This window comes from Herpailurus yagouaroundi, unplaced genomic scaffold, assembly GCF_014898765.1.
Source record: "Herpailurus yagouaroundi ecotype Mexico unplaced genomic scaffold, PumYag 200, whole genome shotgun sequence".
Classification (NCBI taxonomy): Eukaryota; Metazoa; Chordata; class Mammalia; order Carnivora; family Felidae; genus Herpailurus; species Herpailurus yagouaroundi.
The window spans coordinates 468492-492102 of NW_024412431.1; the positions used below are offsets into that span (position 1 = coordinate 468492).

Consider the following 23611-nt stretch of genomic DNA (forward strand, 5'->3'; position numbering starts at 1 on the left):
TATAAAAAAAAAAAACAAACAAAAAATCCTAGTCTGAAAACCCAACTTAAACTTATTTGGTACAAAGACGCTTTTACTAAAGTGGGTCTGACCACAAGGAGCAACAGAAATTCCAGAACAAAGCCCTCTGCTCCTGCCCCTGTCACTGTGCAAGGCCTCAGCACAGAGAGACAAGGGAGGGATGGCAAAGTAGCAGGAGACAGCAAGGCCTACAAGATGACACCTCTATTCAGTTCAGGACACAAGACTCTCCTGCTGCCACGAGAAGTAACGACCTCACCAGATCCACCTCCCGCACCTCTGCGAGGAACGAGGTGAAGGCTGCCAGCCTCATCACGGGGGTGAGAGGCACCACAGAGGGGCAAAGGATTAAAGGCTCAGGGCAGGAACAAGTGCCTGCGGGAGCAAAGCCATGTGCCATCTTGTTCTTCTCACCTCAGTTTCCACAAATCGCTATGTGCAGCCAAAGGACTGTAAGTTTTCACATGTTTTTTAAACTACCCAGCCATTCTTGGGGCACCTGGGTGGCTCAGTCGGTTAAGTGTCCAACTTCAGCTCAGGTCATGATCTCGTGGTCAGTGAGTTCAAGCCCCGCATCCGGCTCTGTGCCGACAGCTCAGAGCCTGGAGCCTGTTTCAGATTCTGTGTCTCCCTCTCTCTCTGCCCCTCCCCCGCTCACGCTCTGTCTCTCTCTCTCTCTCTCAAAAATAAATCTCAAAAAAAAAAAATTTTTTTTTAATAAAAAAATAAGTAAAAACAAAACACCCGGCCATTCCATGACACAAAAAGCAAAGCCAGTCAGACAGTAAGAAACTTTTAACTGACCTAGTCGCATACAGATTATGAATTCATCCCCCATATTCTACAAATTTGAAATAATCTAGAATAAAGTTATAGACAGTCATATCAAACATACAAAAAAAAAAAAAAAAGTAAGTCGTCACTACCCGCCTGGTAAGACACAAGAAAGTCAGTCCTTCCAGCTACCTCACATGCGGGGAGGGAAAAAGAAATAGAAGTCTCCCCAAACTCAGAGTAAAAGGAAAACAGTTTCTAATAGTTCCTGGTTTCCATGGAGAACACAAACACAAAGAGGATGGGAGTCCCAGAGATAATCCACAGAAGAATCTTGTCTCACTGATGAACTGGATGATGAATCTTTCTACAGCCTTCATAAATTCTAAGAATACAACTAACACAAACAAGACAAAAAGGAGCTTAAAACCTCACACCTAACTCAATGGGTCCCCTAAAGACAGAGGCTGAGCCCTCTGCGGCAGCCACCTAGCAGCCTCACATCTGCACAGAATGAGAAGCAGGTAAAGATGGGGGAAGAGTGCGGACCGATGCTCCAACTCTGCTTGGACAGAAACAAACTTAACAGTGCAGAAATGGACAATCTCTTTGCATCATACTAACGAAGAACTAAGCTGACAGATTCTCAGAAACATCTAAACTCAAAACAGCAGGGAGGGGAGAGACACTCCGGGCAATGCAACCAAAACTGAAACGAAAGTTTCTCTGCACTTAGGCCCAATACTCCAGGCCTTCCAGCACCAGAACACGTCTCTAGTTCCCTGAGGCCTCTTGTAAAGGCACCAGCAATCACACCACACCATCCGCCAACTAGAGCACCATGGCGCCCTGGACAAGGGGACTCACATCCCGCTCGGCAGGGCCTCAGAAGCCACTACCGCACTAGATAGATAGCCACTGCTGTGTAAATGCAGCAGCTTTAACTCCCTCGGCAAGCAAACACCTTATACCGATGCAGCCAAAGAAGCCATTTGAAAAGACTATAAAGGAAACTGGTGCTATTGATACGAATAAAAAATTCAAGGACCAAAAGCTTTTACCTAAGTCCAGAAAACAATGTTTTAAAAGACGATGGAAAGATAGCAGACTCTGCTTAAGAAAGAACCTCTGAGCTGAGCATGAGCCCCGCTCACGTGGGGCCTTCTTACCCAAGCCTCTGCCATGGGGCTGTCCAGAGCTTCGAAACATTCCCATCTTGTTTCTGGCAAAGTCTCTCTCAAATCCTCCACCCAAGCCACGCTCCATCTCTGTGGAAGAAATCATTACCCTAGGCCTTTCCAGGAATCCCTCTGTGCTTTAGACATGAATAAAACAAATTACAGGCACACAGCAGCCAGCACCAAGTCAGCACGCTTACTTTTTCTAGGAGAAACTATCACTCATCCCTTATTCCTTACAAAGGTCCCCTCGCCTCAAGTGAGTCCCTTGCAAACCACCTACCTTCAATCCACCAAAGACTAACTGATGACTTTCGTTACAGTCACACGGTGGCTACACCAAGCCACTACAGCAATGGGCTGCATCCACGCTGTGTCACAGGAAGCAGCAGCTACAGCTCTCGGTTACTTCCCAAGCACCCCGCCCCACCCACAGCGTTCCGGGGGGGCGCCAGCAGTCCACGGAATCCGCCCAACAGCCTGTACACCTCTATCACCCTCCACCATCATGGCCCCTTTAACAAAGAAACTAAGGCTCAAATGACTTAGTAACCTGACCAAGGCCACCTGCCTGCTATGGGATGAGGCAAAGGCTGGAATCTATAAACCCAATGCAAAAACCCAAACTCTCCTAACACAAGCACATCCAAGGAGAATCCAGAAACATCCCTGCAGTGTAACATGCCTTCTCCAGGATCAACTGCAGTGGTCTCCTCTACACAAGGACACTGGTAACTTCATTACTTTTTTCTACATTCACAGCAAGAGTTACGTTTTTGCAATGCCTTAAAAAAAAACAAAACAAACAAACAAACAAACAAAACAGGGGCACCTGGGTGGCTCAGTTGGTTAAGCATTCGACTTCGGCTCAGGTCATAATCTCACAGTTCATGAGTTCAAGCCCCGCATCAGGCTCTGTGCTGACAGCTCAGAGCCTGGAGCCTGCTTCGGATTCTGTGTCTCCCTCTCTCTCTGTCCTTCCCCCGCTCACTCTCTCTCAAAAAAGGAATAAATGTTAAAAAAAAAAAAAAAAAAATTAAATTTAAAATAAAACAAAGGTCTTGGGGCTCCTGGGTGGCTCAGTCAGTTAAGCATCCAACTCCAGGTTTCAGCTCAGGTCATGATCCCACAGTTCGTGAGATCGAGCCCTGCATCCAGCTCTGTGCTGACAGCATGGTGCCTGCTTAGGATTCTCCTCTCTCTCTCAAATAGATAAACGTTAAAAATTTAAAAAACAAAAACAAAAACAAAAAACCTAATTAATCTTGCTCCTTAGAAATCAGGCAAATAATCGCCTTCAATTGTGCAACTGCCAAAATTGGTTCTATGCAGCTCAAGCCCTTATACTTTCAATGAAATGAGTCTACTGAAGATGTAGAAGCAGGCTAGCACTATGAATTAGAAATGCCTCATTTAGCAACGGTAGACGTGCTATTCATAGTGTGAACAGACCCAACCGAAGGTCACAGGTTGGTGGCATGCCATCTGCTGAAAAGGTAACTAACTTGTGGGAGCTTGCATGTGGCAGGCATAGCAGAAGTCCCACACTGGCACCGTAACAGACAGAGCTCTGCTGCACTCCTTTAATTCCTATCATAAGGGCATGAAGACGGCAGCACTCTGCCCCCTGGAGATAAGGAAGTCATGTGCAGGCAGTAATATGACAATGGCCTCAGAAGTCATCTTCCCAACTGTCAGCAGTCTCTGCAGTTCAGGGAACTCCCTGTGAATTCCAATGTAATCCCCCCCAAAATGGAAGTGTTTTCATGGTCAAATATTGCATCAAATCATTGTTTGGGATTTGCTTTTTTAATCTGTAATTCCTAAGCATCCATTCTATTAGGACTTGACCTCTACTTTGACTGATTAGAAATCAGAATCTCAGGGCCAGTCTGATATCAGCACCTGTGACCAGAACAGATGGATTATAGTCGCCAATTAAATATCAAACCCAAAACATCTTTATCAATTTCCCTCTGTGATTACGTTGACTCACTCAAATCCCAGAACACAGCTCAAGTGGAAGAAGTCCCTGTTCTCTGCTGTCGAGGAGCATAATGGAAGGACTGAGTATCTGTATGTGAGAACATCTAAGAGCACTGCATCTCAACACATCCTCCACTGTTGCTCCCCACGAGAATCTGCACTCGGAACCCTTTGATCACCAGGCTCAGAACTGTGGCTGCTGCCTTCCACCTGCCAGGTTACCAAGGACTTTGCCCACACAGCTCAGCACAGCCCCAGCTCACTTCCGTCCGTCCGCCTCTAAGTCACATCACTCCACTCCTCAGAGCAACAATGTTACCTCCTTCCTGCGGACTCGTCTGTTTTGAGCAAACACTTTACCAAGCCAGACTCCTCCAACTCTTTTTATTAAAATTCCCATACACACTATGAACGACAGGCTGGCTTGAAAGCACCCTGCAAACTCAGGCCCTTGTCCCTTCATTCCTGACTACTGGTGAGGACTTCCCTACATCTTTTTACCATTATCTAGAACAAGACAACCCCATGGAGAAGGACAGTTTATGCATGAGAAATATCTTTCTTTCCAGTTTGATAGTTAGTAAGGTCCATCCTACTAAGACTCTCAGTTGCTGTAACTCGATCTTCACATGACATGATACTGCAGGTCAGAAAAGAAACATTTACATGCAAATCTTCAAAGACCTTCCTCAGGGAAGTTTATGTGTATAAGGGCAGCATCATCCCCACAGGTGGGGGTAAAAGAGTCCACCAACCCCTAGAGAATTTCAGAAAGACAGACTGTGGGGCTTCTCAAGGCACACTCTGCAGGCCCACTGAGGAGGGGCTGACGCCCACGCGGAAGGCAGTTCTGAAGGGCAGGCTCCGCCAGATACCGGGACCCATCTCCCAATATCACTAGCCATGTGACCTTAGGCAAGTCACTCTCCGGGCCTCAGTTTCTGATGAAATGGTGATAAAAGTACCTACGAATCATGTGGTTCTTGCAAGGACTGAACAAAACACACGGTTACAATGATAACTAATACCACTGAATTTCTGTTAAGGGGTCGAAAGGGATAGCAGGTCTGAAATACACCAAAATTCTCACTACGGAAATGCTGAGCTAGATCACTGTCTCTGCTCACAACTCCCAAGTTCTCAGAGCAGATGCTCATGAACTGACGCTGTCCAGCACTCCAGGAGAGAGATGAACTTGATCAAAAACTCCAAAGAAACTAAAACTAATCCCTCACACTTGAAGATGATTTTAAAGTATGCAAAACATAACCACAAATGTGTCTACAGGAGGCCTGCTAGTGCTGGAGGCAATAAAAAAGCTCTAGAATTTTCTGGGTAATTACTGGGGAGATTCAGAACACAGTTCAGTGGCTAAGGGGATTAACACTTACCTACCAGCAAGTCTAGCTTCGGAAACAAACTTATGATTTCAAATAAGGCAATTCAAAGACACTGGATTCGTCAAGAAAAGTGGAAGGGGCAAATCTTATTCACTGAAAATGGGTGTGCTGCCTCACAGTCGCCCAGGAGACAACAACCAGCAGAGGGCAGGTGCACACAGGAAGGAAACCCAAGTCTTACCATTTATTCTGCCCATGTTCATCCCAGAGCCAAATCGACCCATGTTTTCCATACCGCCACCAAAAGGTCCCTCCATTCCTGCAAGAGATATCCACATTTGAGCACCATCCCAATGAGACCGCTTACACTCATCAGGAAAAGAAAGATGTTTCTGTGAGTTTCACTTTGGGTGTTTTCTGCCAGGAGCTTCCTTACCAAGCGTAAGGACTTTGGGGGAAAAAATGCTAGTGCCCCTGCCTGGAAACCACCATCTTCAAAACGCTGATCTGATCCACCCCCTCAACAGACAAGTAAAAAGAGGCCCAGAGAGATGGAGTGATTTGCCCAAGGTCACAGAGCTAGTTAGTGAGAAAGCCAGACCAAAAGCCAAGATACCCACTAGGAAAGACTGACAGGTAAAATTAATTTCTAGACTCAAACTTTCAGAAAACCGAAAGTGAGAATTCATGCAAGGCTTAAGGAAAAAGAAAGAGGAAAGGTGAGAGAAAACCATACCTAAAAGTGATTACATTTGTACTTCATTTTAAATCTCTTACCTCCCATTTTATTTATGCCAAATCCTATGCCTTCCATTCCCATTCCTTAAAAAGAAAAAGTCAATGCAAACTAAAATTATGTCAAAGTAGTAAGTAACGTTTGAACTTAAAAAGCATAGGAAATTCCAAACCATCAAACGAACAAAAAATATCCCTGATTAGGAGTATATTTTAGTTGCCAAGGAAAAGGGGGAAAGCGGTCCTACCATCTCCCCTGCGACACTATCACATTCCAAGAAACGTTAGTCTTTAACAAAATAATCACGTGACTCAAAATTCTGCAGGGCCCACATACAGTTTTAACAACTACCCAAATCAGACCACGTTAAACATGATATAGGACTAACCAGGTACAAAGTGGAGAGCACTTTTTTAGAAGCTTATTTTAGGGAACATAAGTAGATTTAAAAACCCCTTTCAAAGATAAAATTCTCTAAATAAAAAGCAGTTCCTAAAAACACCAGACTTTCTTCTTAGGTGTTAGGGGAGTGGCCATCAGACTGGTAGGGCCAGCTGAGGTGATGGCTGAGGGTGCTGAGGTCAGCCCAGAGTTTAATCTGGGAGGGAGACAAGGGATATGCAGAACTGACAGAAGTGGAGTGAAGGGGCATCCAGGCTGCAATTCAAAGGATTTCAAGAAAGACAGCCGTTAAGTCTGTGGTCATAAAAATGAAATCGTTCTTAATAGGATATAAACACCTCATTGCACAGAATGAAAATGCCGAACAGCAAAATTTAAAGTATATTCTCCACAAAGTTTTTATTCATTAGCTATTTATCATCTTGAACAAAGACAACACTCAACACTATGTCTTTGTGGCCTGTGACAGCTATGCTGTCATGCAATGAGGCCCTCCTGTGCTTTTTTGTATCCGCCAATGCCCCCACCTCTACAAGCCATTATCACCATCAGGCAAGAGCCTAAGGGTGTCTGGGTAACAGACTGCGGCAGTGCTGTAGTCCCACGGTCAGGGGATCTACAGTGTGTCACTAACTGATAATGTGACCTTGAGCAAGACCAACTCTCTGGCCTGCCTCCTTTTATCGAGTAGGGAATAGCGTAACTACCTCAGCTCAGAAGGTCATGCAAGGACAAAATGCAAAAGTATAACTTTAGAAAAGAGGATTCAATTCAGTAAAAACACAAAATACTGCTTTTATCAAAATGAATGAGAGAGGAGTAAGGAAGAAATTCTGCCCCAATTAAATCTTTATTCCATTTGAAGCACTCAACATCCAATTATCCCAATAATTTGAAAAACTAACTTCCCCAGAAATCTCCAAAGCACACTGTAGTTCTCACCTGCGGGTCCTATGTTTCCCATGCCAATGCCTTTATTCAGGTGATTGGCATCGATCGGCTGTCCTCCTGGGCCCAACCCCATGCCAATACCACCAAGCCCATCTGAAAGGAAAAGAGAAAGTCGGAAGTGTAGATTCCACTTAGAAAACCATGACCTTCCAAAGCAAAAAGAGTCTTTGTTTATACTGTGTTGTAAATGTCACACTCCATTCCAATCCACCCACCTCCAAGAGCAAGCCCAGGGCTTTTGGGAGCTATCCCTTTCAAGGCATAACTTTTCATATGCAATTGCAGATTAGAGTTTGTGCTATGTATAAAACAAAAGCAACTGGAAATTACAGAGAATTATGAACAACTCAAATGTAAGAATCACAGACACTTATTCATTTCCCCAAATCTCAAATTGAGAAATGTTTAATTAAAACAGGCAATTAATGGGGCGCCTGGGTGGCGCAGTCGGTTAAGCGTCCGACTTCAGCCAGGTCACGATCTCGCGGTCTGTGAGTTCGAGCCCCGCGTCGGGCTCTGGGCTGATGGCTCAGAGCCTGGAGCCTGTTTCCGATTCTGTGTCTCCCTCTCTCTCTCTCTCTGCCCCTCCCCTGTTCATGCTCTGTCTCTCTCTGTCCCAAAAATAAATAAACGTTGAAAAAAAAAAAAATTTTAAAACAGGCAATTAAGGGGACACCTGGGTGGCTCAGTCAGTTAAGCGTCTGACTTTTAGCTCAGGTCATAATCCCACGGTTTTTGAGTTTGAGCCCCAAATCAGGCTCTCTGCTGTCAGCATGGAGCCCGCTTCAGATCCTCTGTCTCCCCTTCTCTCTGTCCCTCCCCCTCTCATACTCTCTCTCAAAAATAAACATTTTTTAAAAGGTTAAAAAGGAGGGGCGCCTGGGTGGCTCAGCCGGTTAAGCATCCGACTCTTGGTTTCAGCTCAGGTCTTGGTCTCAACATTTCATGGGTTCGAGCCCTGCATCAGGCTCCGTGCTGACAGTGCAGAGCCTGCTTGGGATTCTCTCCCTCCCTCTCTGCCTGTCCCCTGCTTGCTCTCTCCCAAAATGAATAAACTTAAACAAACAAATAAATAAGGCAATTAAGGACATCGGGTGGCCAGCAGTGCAAATGTGCCCAATCACCACCTCACAACCTGGTAGCCCAAAGGACTTTCCCCAAGAAAAAACAATGGAATAAACCAGTGAGTTAATACACTGGGCATACACTATTCTGACTCTACAGGTGGTTGTAGCAACAATGAAACTACTGTTCTCTTCTGCCCAGAAAGCTTCCTAACCTGTGGATCAATACCCAGTCCGCTCTCAACTCCATGCCCACACACACAAGCAGGGATGTAAGAATACAGACTGGTCTCAAAAGAGCGAACAAGACCAGACAGTGCAAGACACTTGCGATGCTCTGAGCGACCCTGGCCTGACACTTAAACCAAGACCAGGTTTTAAATGGTAACCAAGTTCATTAAAAGTAATAGTAATACCTTAAAAAGAACCTTGATGCCAGTTCCCAGATATTTAATCTGTTTTAACAGACTAGTGTTTTTAAATTGCATAGAAACAGCAAGCGAGAGATCACCAAGGTTACTTACTCCCTAAGGCACTGAAGATTTTGAAGTCAACCCTCTGAAATGTGCTGGGAGACCAAGAGTCATGGATAATGGGCTCCCTGGGGCCCAATGTGTGCCAGCCAAGGCTCTCAAACAGCCCTCATCCCACTTCCTCTAGGCACAAACGTCAGTAAGAGCCATCACTCTGATCCTGAGTGATCATGGCAAGTGACCACATTGATTAGGGCAAGGATATGTAGTACTTCTCTAAAAAATAGTAAATTTTCGGGGCGCCTGGGTGGCTCAGTCGGTTAAGCGGCTGACTTCGGCTCAGGTCAAGATCTCGTGGTCCGTGAGTTCAAGCCCCGCGTCGGGCTCTGTGCGGACAGCTCGGAGCCTGGAGCCTGTTTCAGATTCTGTGTCTCCCTCTCTCTCTGACCCTCCCCCATTCATGCTCTCTCTCTCTGTCTCAAAAATAAATAAACGTTTAAAAAATATATATATTAAATTTTCAACTAAGCCATCTATTCTTGAAGCCTCTGACCTCCCCTCGAAATCTGCCTCATTTATGCTTCCAATAATGTTAAACCACAAAGGCACTCCTGTTAGTGTTCTTGTCTAGGCTCTCATTCAATCCATCTGATGCTGGGCCTTAGGCCTGAGTCCCCACTCCAGACCAGAGACACTCCCTGGCCCTCCAAACAGACACCCACCCCAACGGCCTCATCTGCTAGGAAGTTCTCCCAAGACAGCACAAGCGAGCCCCGCCCCTCCCACGGCCACCTAACTCCCATGCTTCCTACGGACTCCCCAGCCCTTCTTGCTGCCGGAGGCCAGCACTCTCACTGCTGCCTATGCCCAGGCTCCGCACAGCCCTGTGGGCTTGTCAGAAAGCGGGCCTAAGGCTTCACTAATATGCACCACTTCCATCTTCGAGGTGACTGGTCCCCTAGTCTTCCCTGTCACAGGACAGACTTTCACCTGGATGTTTCACGTGACCCCATATCAAAATATGGATCACCGTACTTCACACAAGATGCCCCCATTCAAAGTGTACAGTTCAGTGATTTTTCGTACATACAACTATCACCCTCATCTAATTCCAAAACACTGTCATCACCCCAAAAACAACTCTCCACTTACCCCTCTCCCCTGGCAACCACTAATCTACTTTCTGTAGGTGGATTTGTCTTTTTTTTGGACATTTCCTACAGATGGAATCAAGGTGCATCCACGTCGTGGCAGGTAGCAGTACTTGGTTCCTTTTTATGGCTGAGTAATGCTCCATCATATAAACTTACCACTTCTATCCATTTATCAACTGGAATCACGGTGCTAGGAACACCCACATGAATGTTTATGGAGACACAGTTTTCAGTTCTTCAACGTATACCTAAGAGTGGAACCACGCTGAGCCATACCATGCTAACCAATCTCTTCTGATCCCACGGGCAACCTGATTTTAATTCCTTTCCAGTTTCTGGCTCTTCCTTCCACAGGACACTTTCAAAACACCCAACTACATCCTAGAGGATGTAGTCTGCCTCACCACAGAGTAATCCTAACCACCCTTCCTAAGTTGTGAATCTCTCTGCTCGTATTTCACCCTTTAGAATCTACAGGGGGAAAAAAATTACCACAAACCCCTTTTTGAACCTTTCCGTCAAGAATGATCAAGAGCACTGCAGAATCACATGGCGCAAGCTCAAGGGTAAGTGTAGTTCTCCGGTCAGTATTGATCAAATTCAAAAACTAAGCCATACGGAGACACTTACGGGGAAGTTGCTGTGGACGCTCAGGAGGGAAAAAATCTCCCTTTGGTAGGGCCCTCTCATCCTGAAAGAGAAAGTGAGTAAATCTCAGTATTAAAGCACAGCTTACAACAACAACAGATGGACACAACTCCCAATGACAGAGGACTAGCTAAATTATGATCCACCCATGCCACGAAATAACATACAAGTACAAAAAGAAATACACAGAGTACTTGCACCCTTATGTAAAAAGAAGGACAAAAATATGCATCCACGTTACTAGGGGGGATGAAAGGGACCTGGGCACAAAGTAAAGGAAAGACTCTCACGCTGTATCTTCATGCTTTTTAAGCCATGTAAAGCAATAATCTATTCAAAACACTAAACTGAATGCTTAAAGTAGCTAAAATATCCCTTTACAGTTCCCTTTATTTTCTTCTTGAATCTGAGCCCTCACCAGATTGCCCTCAGCATATTCTAGTCATGCTTGTATTAATTCACTATTATCCTGGCACAGCCAAAGCAGGGATAATGTTTACAATGAAGCGCTTCAACAGAACCTGAAAGGCTGTGTGAATCAAAGACTTACAGTCACAACAGATAAAATGCTAAACATTATAATGAGATACCCTGAAGAGTAGAACCCCATGTACATAACCCATCTTTGAACTTGATTACTTGCTTGAGCAGGATACTCAACTGATCTCCTGACCATGTCAGTTAACAGGCAACTGTGCAAAAGGGAAATATATCTGAAGAGCTGTGTTTCTGCCGTAAATTTGCTCAACATACTGCAACTTTTTTAACTTAAGACTGATCCATAAATATAGTATAATAGCTATGTACACTCTTAATATTCCCATGTTATTGCTAGACTTATTTGAATATATCATGGAGAAAGAGATCCTATTAACTTACCATTTTCACGTGCATTGGTCTATCAAATAGCAGTTGACCATTAAACATAGCTGATATTCCAATTAAGGCTATTTCTCGCAATTCTAAAAACATGCACAGGAGAGAAATACAGAAGAGAAAAATGCTCCAACTGCTACCAGCCCCTCTAAGTAGTGAATTTATGAGCAATTTTGGTTCTTCATTAAACTTTTAAAATCTTTGTTTCTACATTAACCATAAAAGCAATAATAAATAAAGCTCAAGGGACGGGAAAGTAAGTGTCAGCTTACTCCTTAGGTGTAGAGCTCCACTCACATAACCCCACACTTCTCACTAAACCATCCTCTTAGGTCCTGGCATCAGTTTTTTGTATGAGTCCAATGGGCCAAGTACCATATATTTTTTCAAGTACCACGTTTTCTGGGTAAGATACACAGTAAAAGTCTTGTCCAAGTTTAATGACTGTATTCATGTGTGGCATTTTCCACTGTGACTACAAAGATAAAACTCCAGGGTAACCAGCATAGGATCAGAGAGAGAAGTATTTCTAGAATGATGTCAATCCATTGGAGAGATACAGCCAAGGACTTATACGTGAAATAACAACCGAATTTCTCTCCAGTGGCGTATTCTTTAGACTTCTCCCTTCAAACCAGACTCTAAAAAGAGAACACTGGAAAAGACCACTCACGGGCATGTGCCTATTTTCTATTTATGCAGTACTGAATCAATTCCATCACAGACAACTTTTACATTCCACAGTAATGCAATCCCTATGGTCATCTGGGAAATACACACACAGTTACCACTTCCTCCCCAAAAACCTGTGTTATTCATGCAATATTTAAGGCCAAACTGTTCACCAAGAGTTGAATTCTGATAGAAGGATACATATAGCTTGCACAGCTTCAATGGACTGTTCAAAAGTAACAGTGCCTATTCCACGACTTTTTCCATCTTTATCCTCAAGAATGTCTGCTCGGACCACCACACCAGCCATACTAAAAACTTCCTTCAGCTTCTTCCAGCCAACTTTATAATCCAGCTAATCAAGAGAAAGGAGAGAAAAATCTCAATGTAGACATCTCAAGAAAAAACATTTTGAACACATAACATATTGAACACAATATGCTCTGGTTGGAAACAAACATTTAAAAATAACGTCACAGGGGTGCCTGGGTGGCTCAGTCAGTTAAGCGTCCAACTTCAGCTCAGGTCATGATCTCACAGTTTGTGAGTTCGAACCCCACATCGGGCTCTGTGCTGACAGCTTAGAGCCTGGAGCCTGCTTCAAATTCTGTGTCTCCCTCTCTCTCCACTCCTCCCCTGGCTCATGCTCTGTCTCCCTCTCTCCTTGGAAAATAAAAACAATTAAAAAAAATTTTTTTTTATTTTATTATTTTATTTTAAATTATGTCACAGGAGCGCCTGGGTGGCTCCGTCAGTTGAGGGTCGACTCTTGATATCGGCTCAGGTCATGATCCCCACGGTCATGGGATTGAGCCCCTTTGCTGAGCATGGAGCCTGTTTGAGATTCTCTATCCTTCTGCCCCTCTCCCCTGCTCGTGCTCGCTCGCGCGCGCGCGCACACACACACACACACACACACACACACACACACTCACTCACTCTCTCTCTCTCTCTCAAAAATAAATAATTAATTAAATGCAATAAATAAATAAATAAATAAATATAATGTCACAAGGACTTATCCCACCACAGTAGAATTTTTCAGATACGATTATGAAGCCTGGCCTTAACTGCTAGTCACTGTCTCTTTTCTCTGGAAGAACAGGTTAAGTCACCTCATGCCTTTCAAATTAATGCTTACTCTGAACCCCAAAAAAAAAACAAAAAAACAAAAATTTTTTGTTCCCCAGCTAAAGTTTACCATCATCCTTCCCAATGCATTTTTCTTTAAAACTATTTCCCTTTGGGGCGCCTGGGTGGCGCAGTCGGTTAAGCGTCCGACTTCAGCCAGGTCACGATCTCGCGGTCCATGAGTTCGAGCCCCGCGTCGGGCTCTGGGCTGATGGCTCAGAGCCTGGAGCCTGTTTCCGATTCTGTGTCTCCCTCTCTCTCTGCCCCTCCCCCGTTCATGCTCTGTCACTCTCTGTCCCAAAAAAATAAATCATAAACGTTAAAAAAAAAAAAAAAATATTTCCCTTTGCCAATGGCAAAGGCATGATCTTTCATCCCAAACACAAGAGGAGGGATGGAATGTCAGCTTGGTTCATATACTTTGTTGGCCCGCACCCACAGGGAATGCAGACTCAGCTGCCACTTTTATAACCAGCAAAAGCCAGTGAACATGACCCCAGTGGGACCATGGTCAAGCCTGTGACTGATCACTACAGGGTCACTGTGGGACAAAGCCCAACTTCAAAGTTGTTTGTTTTTTAAACAGAAGACAGCATAACCCTCTTTTCAATTGTTCTTCTCAAATATCAGAACTACTTTTATAACACATTAACAAAACTATCATAAAGTTCTGACTTTTCCACCTTAGACAATGTTTCCGTTTACTTACATTTGCTACAAATACTGTGCTTCCAAGTCTTCCAGCCTGTAATGCATGGATAATCTCATTTGGGATGTTAGGATTATTTAGGATACTGGGTGGGATATTAATCATTCCTGGGCCACCTGGTCCCATACCCATCCCACCAGTCGTAGCCATCACCTTTTGCATTGCTCTCCTGGCATGTTCACCATCAGGATCCTAAAACAAGCACAAAAGTGTTACATTTAACTGACCCAGTGACAACTAAGACCATGATCTCACAAAAAGGGATATTCCCAAAACTCCAGAGATTGAGAGGTTGTTTGGAAAAGTATTTCTTGAAGTCTATAACAAGAAATTCAAACGAACTCAACCATCGGGTTAGAAGAATTCCAGCCAAAGGAACGAGGCCAAAAGGAAAGGTGTCAAATTTAGCTATCAATTGAACTGAGTGGCAGATGACAAGATTAGTTGATAGAACACAGAACACTTCCAGACTGAAATAAGATCTTCACAGGCTTGGTATAGTTGAATCTCACTAATTTTCAACGGGGTTCTGTTAATTTCTGTTAACCCCATCAGTGATTGTTCCAAAAGTTTGAAAACGCAGTTCTAGATCACCGAGGTACTCCATCCTTCATGTTATGCAGGCGTCTGACTCGTGTGAGGTCTGGACAGGTGTATGAAACTCCGGCATGGACACTAGTCTTGAACTCTTTGCCCTTTCATGTGTCTCTTCAGCCCAAAGAAACCTTAGCCCCTCCTGTGCTCTACTCTCTGAGCTCTGAATATATTTATCTTCCTCTAAGAAGGAAAGGTAAAAATAAGGGAGGGATTTAATCATAAAAACTTCCCGCTTTCTCAAGGGAGAGAAGGTATCTGGTTTGGATTAAATACCAAAGTGGATCTGAGTAATGATAAACTCGCTTTAAAAAAAGAAAAAAGGTTGGGCTAAGAAATAGGGTTCAAGCTGGGTAAAACTTTAGGTGTAGAATCCCTTAACACACACACACACACATACACACCCACAGACACGTACACCAACCAGGGGCTCAGTCCAAGTGCCCCTGATCAATAAAACAAGGTAGGCTGGTCTAAGACAAATCACAGACATCGGGAAGACAGCAGTTGCTCAGGACGTGCTCCATCATTATTCCAAGTTCCTACAGGAGTTGACTGCTGAAGCCTGTGACTGGCCCTCTTCATTAAAAACGACAGGCTGGTCTGCTCCGTAAAATGTAGTCAAGGATTATTTTTTGTCTTTTCCTAACTCCAAACGGGGACAACTCGACAATTATAAATGATATCCACATTGTTTCAAGAGCTTACTTCTTTGACTTTCAGTGGTCTTCCACTCAGACTATGCTTGTTTAGAACTTCCGCAGCTTTTTTCATGCTTTCTTCCATCTTGAATTCAACAACGCTATGAAGAGCCAAAAGGAGATGAGTGAAACCGGTCCTACGACTGAGAAGGCTCAATTGCCAATAAGTAACTAGACAATACTTACGCACATCCCTTTGGAGGAAGCCACAGACCAGTCAGAAGAGCAAGGAAAGAGGAGAAAAAAAGAAAAACATAGTAAATACCAGTGACAGTTATATAAATTAAAAATACGATTTATATAACAAGGTTAGTTTTTATATCAACCCTTCTAAGGGGAAGCTCACAGGAATGACTCGCCTAGCCTTCCTTATTAACAGCTGGGCTCCTTGTTACCTCCTCTGCCTGCACATTACCAGCATTGCACTATAGCTGCTGAAGTTGTAATAAGCAGACCTAAATTCAGGTTCTCCAAGAAATCACACAAACTTTAGATCTGCTTCTCTCTGTACTCAAATCAATTCCTTATCATACTCCTCCTAAATCCATCCCTTCCGTAAATTAAAGCTCATCCTTTTGATTATTCTAAGCCATTCTATTGCGCGACAAAATAATTTAATTTTCTCTTTAAACTAGGCCAATTTTAAACATTCAGGTTTTAATAATTGTTTTACAATTTACTGGCACAAAGGCAACTTTTCGGAATCTTTGGTTCACACAACTTTCAAATTCAGCAAACGACCAAGAGTAACATTTTCTAGACAAGAACACACGTTTTACATTAATATACCACCGCTAAAATTCCATGCATAATTCACACACAGCCAATTCCTCTGTTAACAAAGAGACAATGCTGCTATTGGTCCCCAGTTATCCAAATTGGGCATCCAAACAGAATACCAAAAAGCTCTTTGGCCAGCCATTTGGAAAAGCGGGACTCCCGTTTGCAAATCCCCTCCCACCCCACTCAAATGTTTGGCAAAAATCAAACATAGCTACTATAACATGAGCACTCACTGCCTTCCTGATTTCATTCGATTCCACGCCACCATACAGTTACATTTTTCAAGTAGTAAATCCACAGAAGAAATTCTCTCAGACACTTACCCTTGACTTTCCTTCAGCGTCCATTAAGAGCTCCACGTATGTTACCTCACCAACTACAAATCAGTTTCCAGACGACACATAAACCAAGGGAGAAAAGCCAAGAAAACAATGGGAATTTAGAACAATCATCAGCAACCTTGTATGGAGCCTCTGCCTTATAAGAAAGCCCAGAAACACTCCATATTCTCTAAACCACCAAACTAGGCATTACAGGTGTGCAGTAAAAGTAGGTGAGACTCGTTAACAATTATGTCCTTGATTTTCCTCCCACCACAAACAAGCTATTTCCACAGATTTCCGTATCAATTTCCCTGTCTGAAATACTCATTCATGACTAGAGGCAATCCAAATCTATAGGAAAGAGGTCTGCGTGATTCACTTTTTTGGGGAAAGGAGGAAAAAGTTTTGCACGCACACTCTTACTGGTGAAAGCAGGTAAACAGCACACAGGCCGCAAGGCCACTGAACTGAGCTCAACTGCTAAATCCAAGGATGTGCACGCACACATGCCCAAAGGGGCGGCTACAGGAGTGCACAAAGCCCTGCATTCAAGAGGGCCACGTGCATAGTTTAATGCTGCTGTTATCACACAAGTCTTAGTTTTTTAACGAGGCACCTCACGTTTTCATTTTGCACGGGGCCCCACAAGATCTGTAGCTGGTCCTGCGCACAGCACTAGGCTCCATAATGGTCAGAAGGAGGATGTTCGAGCATCCGATCGCAAAACCAGAGCAGCATCTGGATTCTCTTCGGTGAGTTAAGGCAGGCTTTTATTCCTCCTGCTTTTTCAACCTTCCCATTGAAAGACAAAGATAAATGCGAATTCAGAGCTCAGTTTGCAGCTGACAGTTAAGACACAGGATTCTAATCTACACAAAGGTGGGGAAGGGGTTAAAAATGAAGCATTTCAAAAGGTTCCACAGATTTTCCTCAAGGTTTGGATTGCCAATTCATGACCACCATGACCAGATGTTAGAACCCATCAAGACGACAACCACCAAAATGGCTGCTGAACTTGAAGATGGCACAAAAACAACAGAAATTTGAAGTGTTAACTTGGAGAAAACATCTCTCAGCAGGCTCTCCAAAGTCAAGCAAGCGGTTTTGTACTCAGGAATATCCTTTTTGAAAAAGGATTATCTTTATGATAGTAAAGCCTTCTCCAATTCAGTGTTCAAGTTTGGTTTAACAGTACAAGGGTAAACGTAAGCCTCTTAATGGCCTTGACAAGTCCTGCCTATTCTAATTCATTTGTCCAAAGGAAATTAAAATTATAAGGAATTTAAAATACATCAAGGAATGATGTGAATGTAAAGTAGGATAAAATTACTTCTAAAAATTAACAATTTGAAGGGAGTATTTATTAGCGATATACTTGCATGGCAGTTGGCAACAAGAAGGCCAAGTGTTCAAAGTCACCTCCCCTTGTCTTTTTTTGGTACATTACAGAACCAGACCAGCACTGTGCACAAAACAGGAAGGAGAATCAGTGCAAGGAACGAAGAGTGGAAATAGGGGCTGGTGTAATTTAACTTTTGGAGTATGTACTCCTGTGGGGCAAACTGAAAAGGATCAGCCAAGGGACAGTCATACAAATTGGCTTTATTTCACCCTTGCAAAGGAAAGCAATTCGAAAAAAATTGTGGCCACATTCCTGAGGCCATGTTTTGAAGCAGCCATTCATTTCAACAGCAGCAGCCATTTGAGGACCAACAGCCTTTATCTCCACTTTGATAAAAATGCCAAATAGTGTCAAGACAGTGAAGAGACCTCAAATTTATTTTCTACAAGCGGGGACTACCACCTAGTGACCTTAAAAATAAATAATCACAATCTCGAACTCAAGACAACTATGTTGTCAGAATTCAAATACTGTTGCGCTTGATAAGTTTCTAGTCCGTGTCCATAAAGACACTTTATCAAAACTGTCATTGCATCCTAGAAACCAAGTCCAAACCAAACTTTTTTCCAAAAAGCCAGGTTCAGAAATTAGGGCTTTGCCCACTTCACATTCTAGTGATGGCACACATCCAACTTCAATCCTTAGCACCAAAACTTTGTTTAAAATGTCCTTTCTTATTTTTTCCCCCCAAATGGTATAGTTGTTCAGTAAAAACAAAAAATTACATTAAAAAAACCCTCCACCCTATCCGTTTAGCCATAGATTAGGAAGTCATTGTGGCTCTAGCGCGAGTAGTGCTGTTCCTGAGGACCGTTAATAATAACCGTGTCCCTCGTCAATTCCCAATCTCTCCCCTGAGAGACTGCCTTAATTCAGAGATGTAAGCAAATCAGTATACAAGATATGCAATACGTGCTAGTTCGTACTTCCCTAGAGGAAGATGTAACGAAGACCACCTCTCTTTTCAGTTCTACAGGATTAAAACAAAAACCTGTTCAGTCAGAACAACTAGCAACAAAACTCTGAAGGTAAAATTTGCCAACCATGCATAGTCTGCTCGCAGCCAATGAAACTACGTTTCAGAAAGCAAATCCACCACAGCAGAGGAGCTAGGACTGAGAGGCAGAGGTAACAAATTGGCAGTAAGTAGCAAGTCTCTCTGAAATGGAACTCGCAGGTACTGATGAAAAATACAGTTGTTCCTCTCCCTTCCTGAACATGGATGGAATCCATGGAATCTCAAGAGGAGGTGCTAGGAAATCCTTCTGAGCTTTAAACATCAAAACATCTCTATGAAAAAACTAAGACTTCGAAAAATCTGACAAACGTTATCACCTACCTTTAGTTTAAAATGCTCCAAGTCACCTTTAACCAACATTTACACGGATTATTAAAAACATTGCCTCAAGAATAAAACACATCATGAGGATAAGGAGAGTGAACACGCAACCCAAAATGAAGTCAGGAAGTCCCTAGGAGCTACTGTGATTTAACACTCCCGCACATGTTTTTATCACCAGGAGTATTTGTTTCTGTGTTCTCATTTACTCTGAAACTGACCCCCCCCCCAAAAAAAAAGATGATGTATGGAGGCCAAAACTTCACTGAAGAGAATTCACATGTGAAAAGGCCTATAAAAGATGGGGTTGGAGGGGGAAGGCTGAAAAGTAGGGTATGTTATCAAATGCATTCCCCCTCAAACACATTCAACTCTCAGCTGGCTGCTCTCATAGAGGGGTGCACGGAACAAATGAGTATTTTAACTGGAAAGCTTGTATCTTTAATACATAGACAACATGAAACGTGGCAAAATAATTATTCTACACAATGTCTACTTAATTTAATGGACAAACTGGATACTTATGGAGCCCGTTCTTGCTACTTTCATAGCAAAAGCTGAAGACCACTACTTCTCTAACTAAACCAAAACCTACCAAGTAAGCTAAGGCGGGCTACACTGTCCAGGTTCAACCCAAGTACCCCCAGATAGAGATGCTTTAGCATAATTCTTTAAAAAATGCAGGCTGAATTTCCAAAACAGGAAAACACAAAGGAACAAAAGGACTGGATATGGATTTTTACTTAAATTGAAAATAAAAGTTCGGCTCCATAAATCCACAACATAGGTTGTCTTCAAGGGCCAAGGGAGACTTTCTTCTGGACTACACTTGCCCTCTGGGCCTCAGTTTTCTGTCAGCTGGAATCTGAAATTTACTCAGAGTGATGCATTAAATGAAGACAGGATTAAGTGCTTAAAGAAATCCTTGCTTACACAGGTCAACCTGACTGCTGATAAACTTGGGATTGATTGAGAGTAAACTCCATCATGGACTTTCCTTTATTCCTCCAACGGTGCTGTTTACTCAGGGCAGGTCCAACTCAGGCCTGTCTGGTTACAACCGCCCCACCTCGATGTGCCAACTACCTGGTCAGGCCAGGAGAACAAGAACAAGCAGCCCAATAACCAATAAGGAGCTTTATTCATCCACACAGGACTTCCCAGGAACGTAGCACAACACCAAGTGTAAATTCCCAAGAGCACCGTTTTTCACCCAGTCCTTAAGGTCAAACACCTGCAATGTGATTCCAATCTGTCAAGGGGTAAAAACTGGGTGACTGGGACCTGGTGTGACAATCGCCAATTCAAATTTCCTATTACCCTGACTCTCAATTTGGTTTCAATCCAGCAACTCTTTGGTGTTCACAGCAGCCATTTATTTGTTCCATGTAATATCTCTGTTAAAAATAAACATGGTCAAGAGAAAGGACAATAGAAACCTTTCCTTTGTTCCATCAGGACACTTAGAACAGGAAGAGGAAAGTTCAGCGTTCAATTCTATGGGCTGTGAAAACTGTTGAAGCCACATCCCTGACCAATATAGGGGGATGGGGACGGGGACGGGTGGGTAGTGAGCAAAAAGGCAGCCCGACTCAGGACAAAACAAGCTTTCCATGCATTTTCTCTTTAAACTCAGTGATGCTGATTTCATGATAGTGTCACCAAACAGCTGGGCACCAAACAAGCTTTGTGACCCCATCCAGGGGAAAAAGGCAAAGTGACCAATCACAGAATACACGTGTCATTCATACGATGTCCTAGAATGTTGCCAAATGCTAAAACTTAAGACGGACAACATACGCCCGGCGGCCATGTAAGGGGGTAAAGATCAGGAATCACGGAGGGGTACAAGAGGCAATCTCAGGCATGATTAGCCTTAGAAAAGCTCTGGTCATGCCACTTTAAAGCATCTAGTTTAGTTCTGAGAGGCGGCAATTAGACAGTGTTGCAGTGACAGGACATTTCCCAGACCTTTCAGTTGAAGACAACTAATGAAGCTTATTCCACTGGTTTCCTGAAACAGCAAAACTCTTAAAAGGCAGACCAATAAAAAGCGTCTGGGTTATAACAAGCCAGGTCTCTGCAGCTGGTCCACTCTGGAGATTACCTGGAGACTGACGCTTTTAGGGTGCTAACTGTCCCTAGCTGCGGCAACAGGCCTTCAAAAAATAAAAACTTACTTGCAACAGGTTTCAATACTACAGATTTCAAATAACCACCTACACGTGTTTTCAGCATACCAAGAAACGAATAAAACTGTAATTTTAAATCTTATAATAAAAATAAGAACATTTTTAAGGAGGCCTATGTACGTGAACAGTAAACTTCAGACTTCCCATGCTGAACAGAAGCATTACCATAAAAAATTACCTTTCTCTTATGAATTCCCTTTACCCACCATACAATACTGCAAATAACTGAAACAGAAAAATAATTAATTTAACCTATACAGGGGAGCTCTAAACAAGAACATTTTAAGATTTGTTTAAAATAACTGATTTACTGCACACCTGTAATTCTAAGTTACACCACCAAAAAAATACACTGAAAGGGCTGAGCCAGGGCATTCATAGCAGTATGCCAGGGGAATATGAGAACCAGTTTGGAAGTATCCGAATAAACCACCAGGCTGGCCCCACACTTAATACAGTGCAAAATAGGAAATTGAGGTGAACTGCTTCTACATCCAGAAACGTCATGGCTGCTGCTGCTACCAGCTTTAAGGCTTCCAAAACTGAATTACTGAATGGTAAAGCAGTAAAAATGTCACCTACTTTATCCATCATGTCCCAAAACTGGTTCACACACTCCTAAAAATAAAAAATAATTTGGCCTGCAATCTCTTACAAAATTCTAACAATTGCGTTTTCAAAGCCACATTCCTGGTTCTTGGAACTACTATACCTTATTATCAATGGAAGTAGCAATTCAGCGGTTCAACCAAATCACAAAAACACAAATTTGGGAGTTATTCCAAAAACTAATTCGAATGAGACCCAACTGTACTGTACAGAAATTCTAAGCTTGTATTGAAGCAGCAGTCCCAAAAACCAAGAACACTGCATCTGGGATGCCACAGGACACGCCCTTCAGACAAAAAGAAGAAACTTCACTCTTGCCCTAGGAGCATTGGCAGGAATGATTTGGCTCATCGAGGCAGGAAAACAAATCTCACACCGAAACATTTTTCCATCCGTGTTCTCTGCAGAACTACTACACGGGAGCAGCCTACATGACTGTACAGAGAAGGTCACGGTGCCTAGTGCTTCTGGCGCGTCATGGATGGGACAGTGACGGCAGCGGGCCAGTCATAATTTCAAAACCCGATGCTGGGAGCACCAGTACACATACCAGAATGGCCTATCCAAGTGGCATCTCTGCCACTGAAATGTTAATCATGGGACAATTCAAACTTGCATCTCTTTTCGTTATGAATGCTCCAGAAAACCAGTAACTTTCAGTCCTTCAAAAAGACTCCATTTAAGGGTAATTTGATTCTAGTTTCCCTTGGGGGAGACCTCAAGGCATCAGACAAATTGTTCTCTATCAATAGTTTTGTCTAAACCAGGGCTGAGCAATCTCTTCAGCCCTGAGTGCCACCAGCAGGGCCAAGAATCAGGAAAGAAAGAAGACAAAAGCAGAACAAGAATGTGAAAAGGAAGAGGATCCGTATGGTGTGCACAGGGGGTGAGGCAGAGGACCACAGGGACAACCGGCCTCCTAGGACCTCCTGGTGGCAGCAGAGCTTCGGCTGCTCCCCCTGCCCTGGCCCGGGACACCAGGCCGCTACTGATGTTTGCCGGCAAGAACGGCACTGCCCGGCAGATGCCTTATTTTGAGCTCTCCAATTGCCAATCTAACCCGTGTTTCTTCCCAGGGTGGAAAAAGCCCAAGTTTAAATACAAGCTCATGTTTTAGAATTTAGAAGCTGAGCAGCGCAAGTTCCAACTACCAAATTTTGATCCCAGGAAGACATCCACAAAATTTAAACAAACTACCTTCCCTCCAGAATTAAAAAGCTAAAAAAAAATTTTTAAAGGAAAAACCTCTCCCACCTAATATGAAGAAATCAAAAAATTTCCTTAACACAAAGAGGTTCCCCTCAAGCTTAATCAAAGTCCTATTAACCATATTAAGCCAGTAAAATCATTTGTAGGCCAAAGGACCATACAAACCACCCTGTTTGACACACAGGTGCCTGACCACACAAAAAAGTAGGGTGGGTAAAGCGGCTTAACTCTCAAGCCTGGACAGAACACAATGCTCTACCCAGATCAACTTCCACTGACAAAAAATAACCAAGGAATTAGCCACAGAAAAGATGACACATCAACCTTCTTACCCTACTCGACCA

The 23611-nt window shown here is 43.3% G+C and overlaps 1 protein-coding gene across 11 annotated transcripts in view; it reads right to left on the minus strand.

The window, feature by feature from the left end:
- The window catches only part of HNRNPM (heterogeneous nuclear ribonucleoprotein M), a 40794-nt gene that overhangs the window by 7248 nt on the left and 9935 nt on the right, over window positions 1–23611 (minus strand). For 2 of the 11 annotated variants that reach the window (XM_040449697.1, XM_040449708.1), the window contains 11 exons: window positions 16517–16569; window positions 15597–15604; window positions 15418–15511; window positions 14116–14307; window positions 12477–12630; window positions 11607–11656; window positions 10710–10770; window positions 7380–7481; window positions 6077–6121; window positions 5541–5618; window positions 1965–2063 (listed from right to left, as the gene is read on the minus strand). In XM_040449697.1, coding sequence (XP_040305631.1) covers window positions 1965–2063; window positions 5541–5618; window positions 6077–6121; window positions 7380–7481; window positions 10710–10770; window positions 11607–11656; window positions 12477–12630; window positions 14116–14307; window positions 15418–15511; window positions 15597–15604; window positions 16517–16569 — 936 coding nt within the window. The remainder of the gene's footprint in view (window positions 1–1964; window positions 2064–5540; window positions 5619–6076; window positions 6122–7379; window positions 7482–10709; window positions 10771–11606; window positions 11657–12476; window positions 12631–14115; window positions 14308–15417; window positions 15512–15596; window positions 15605–16516; window positions 16570–23611) is intronic. The other 9 variants (XM_040449703.1, XM_040449700.1, XM_040449706.1 and 6 more) reach the window with 7 other exon arrangements.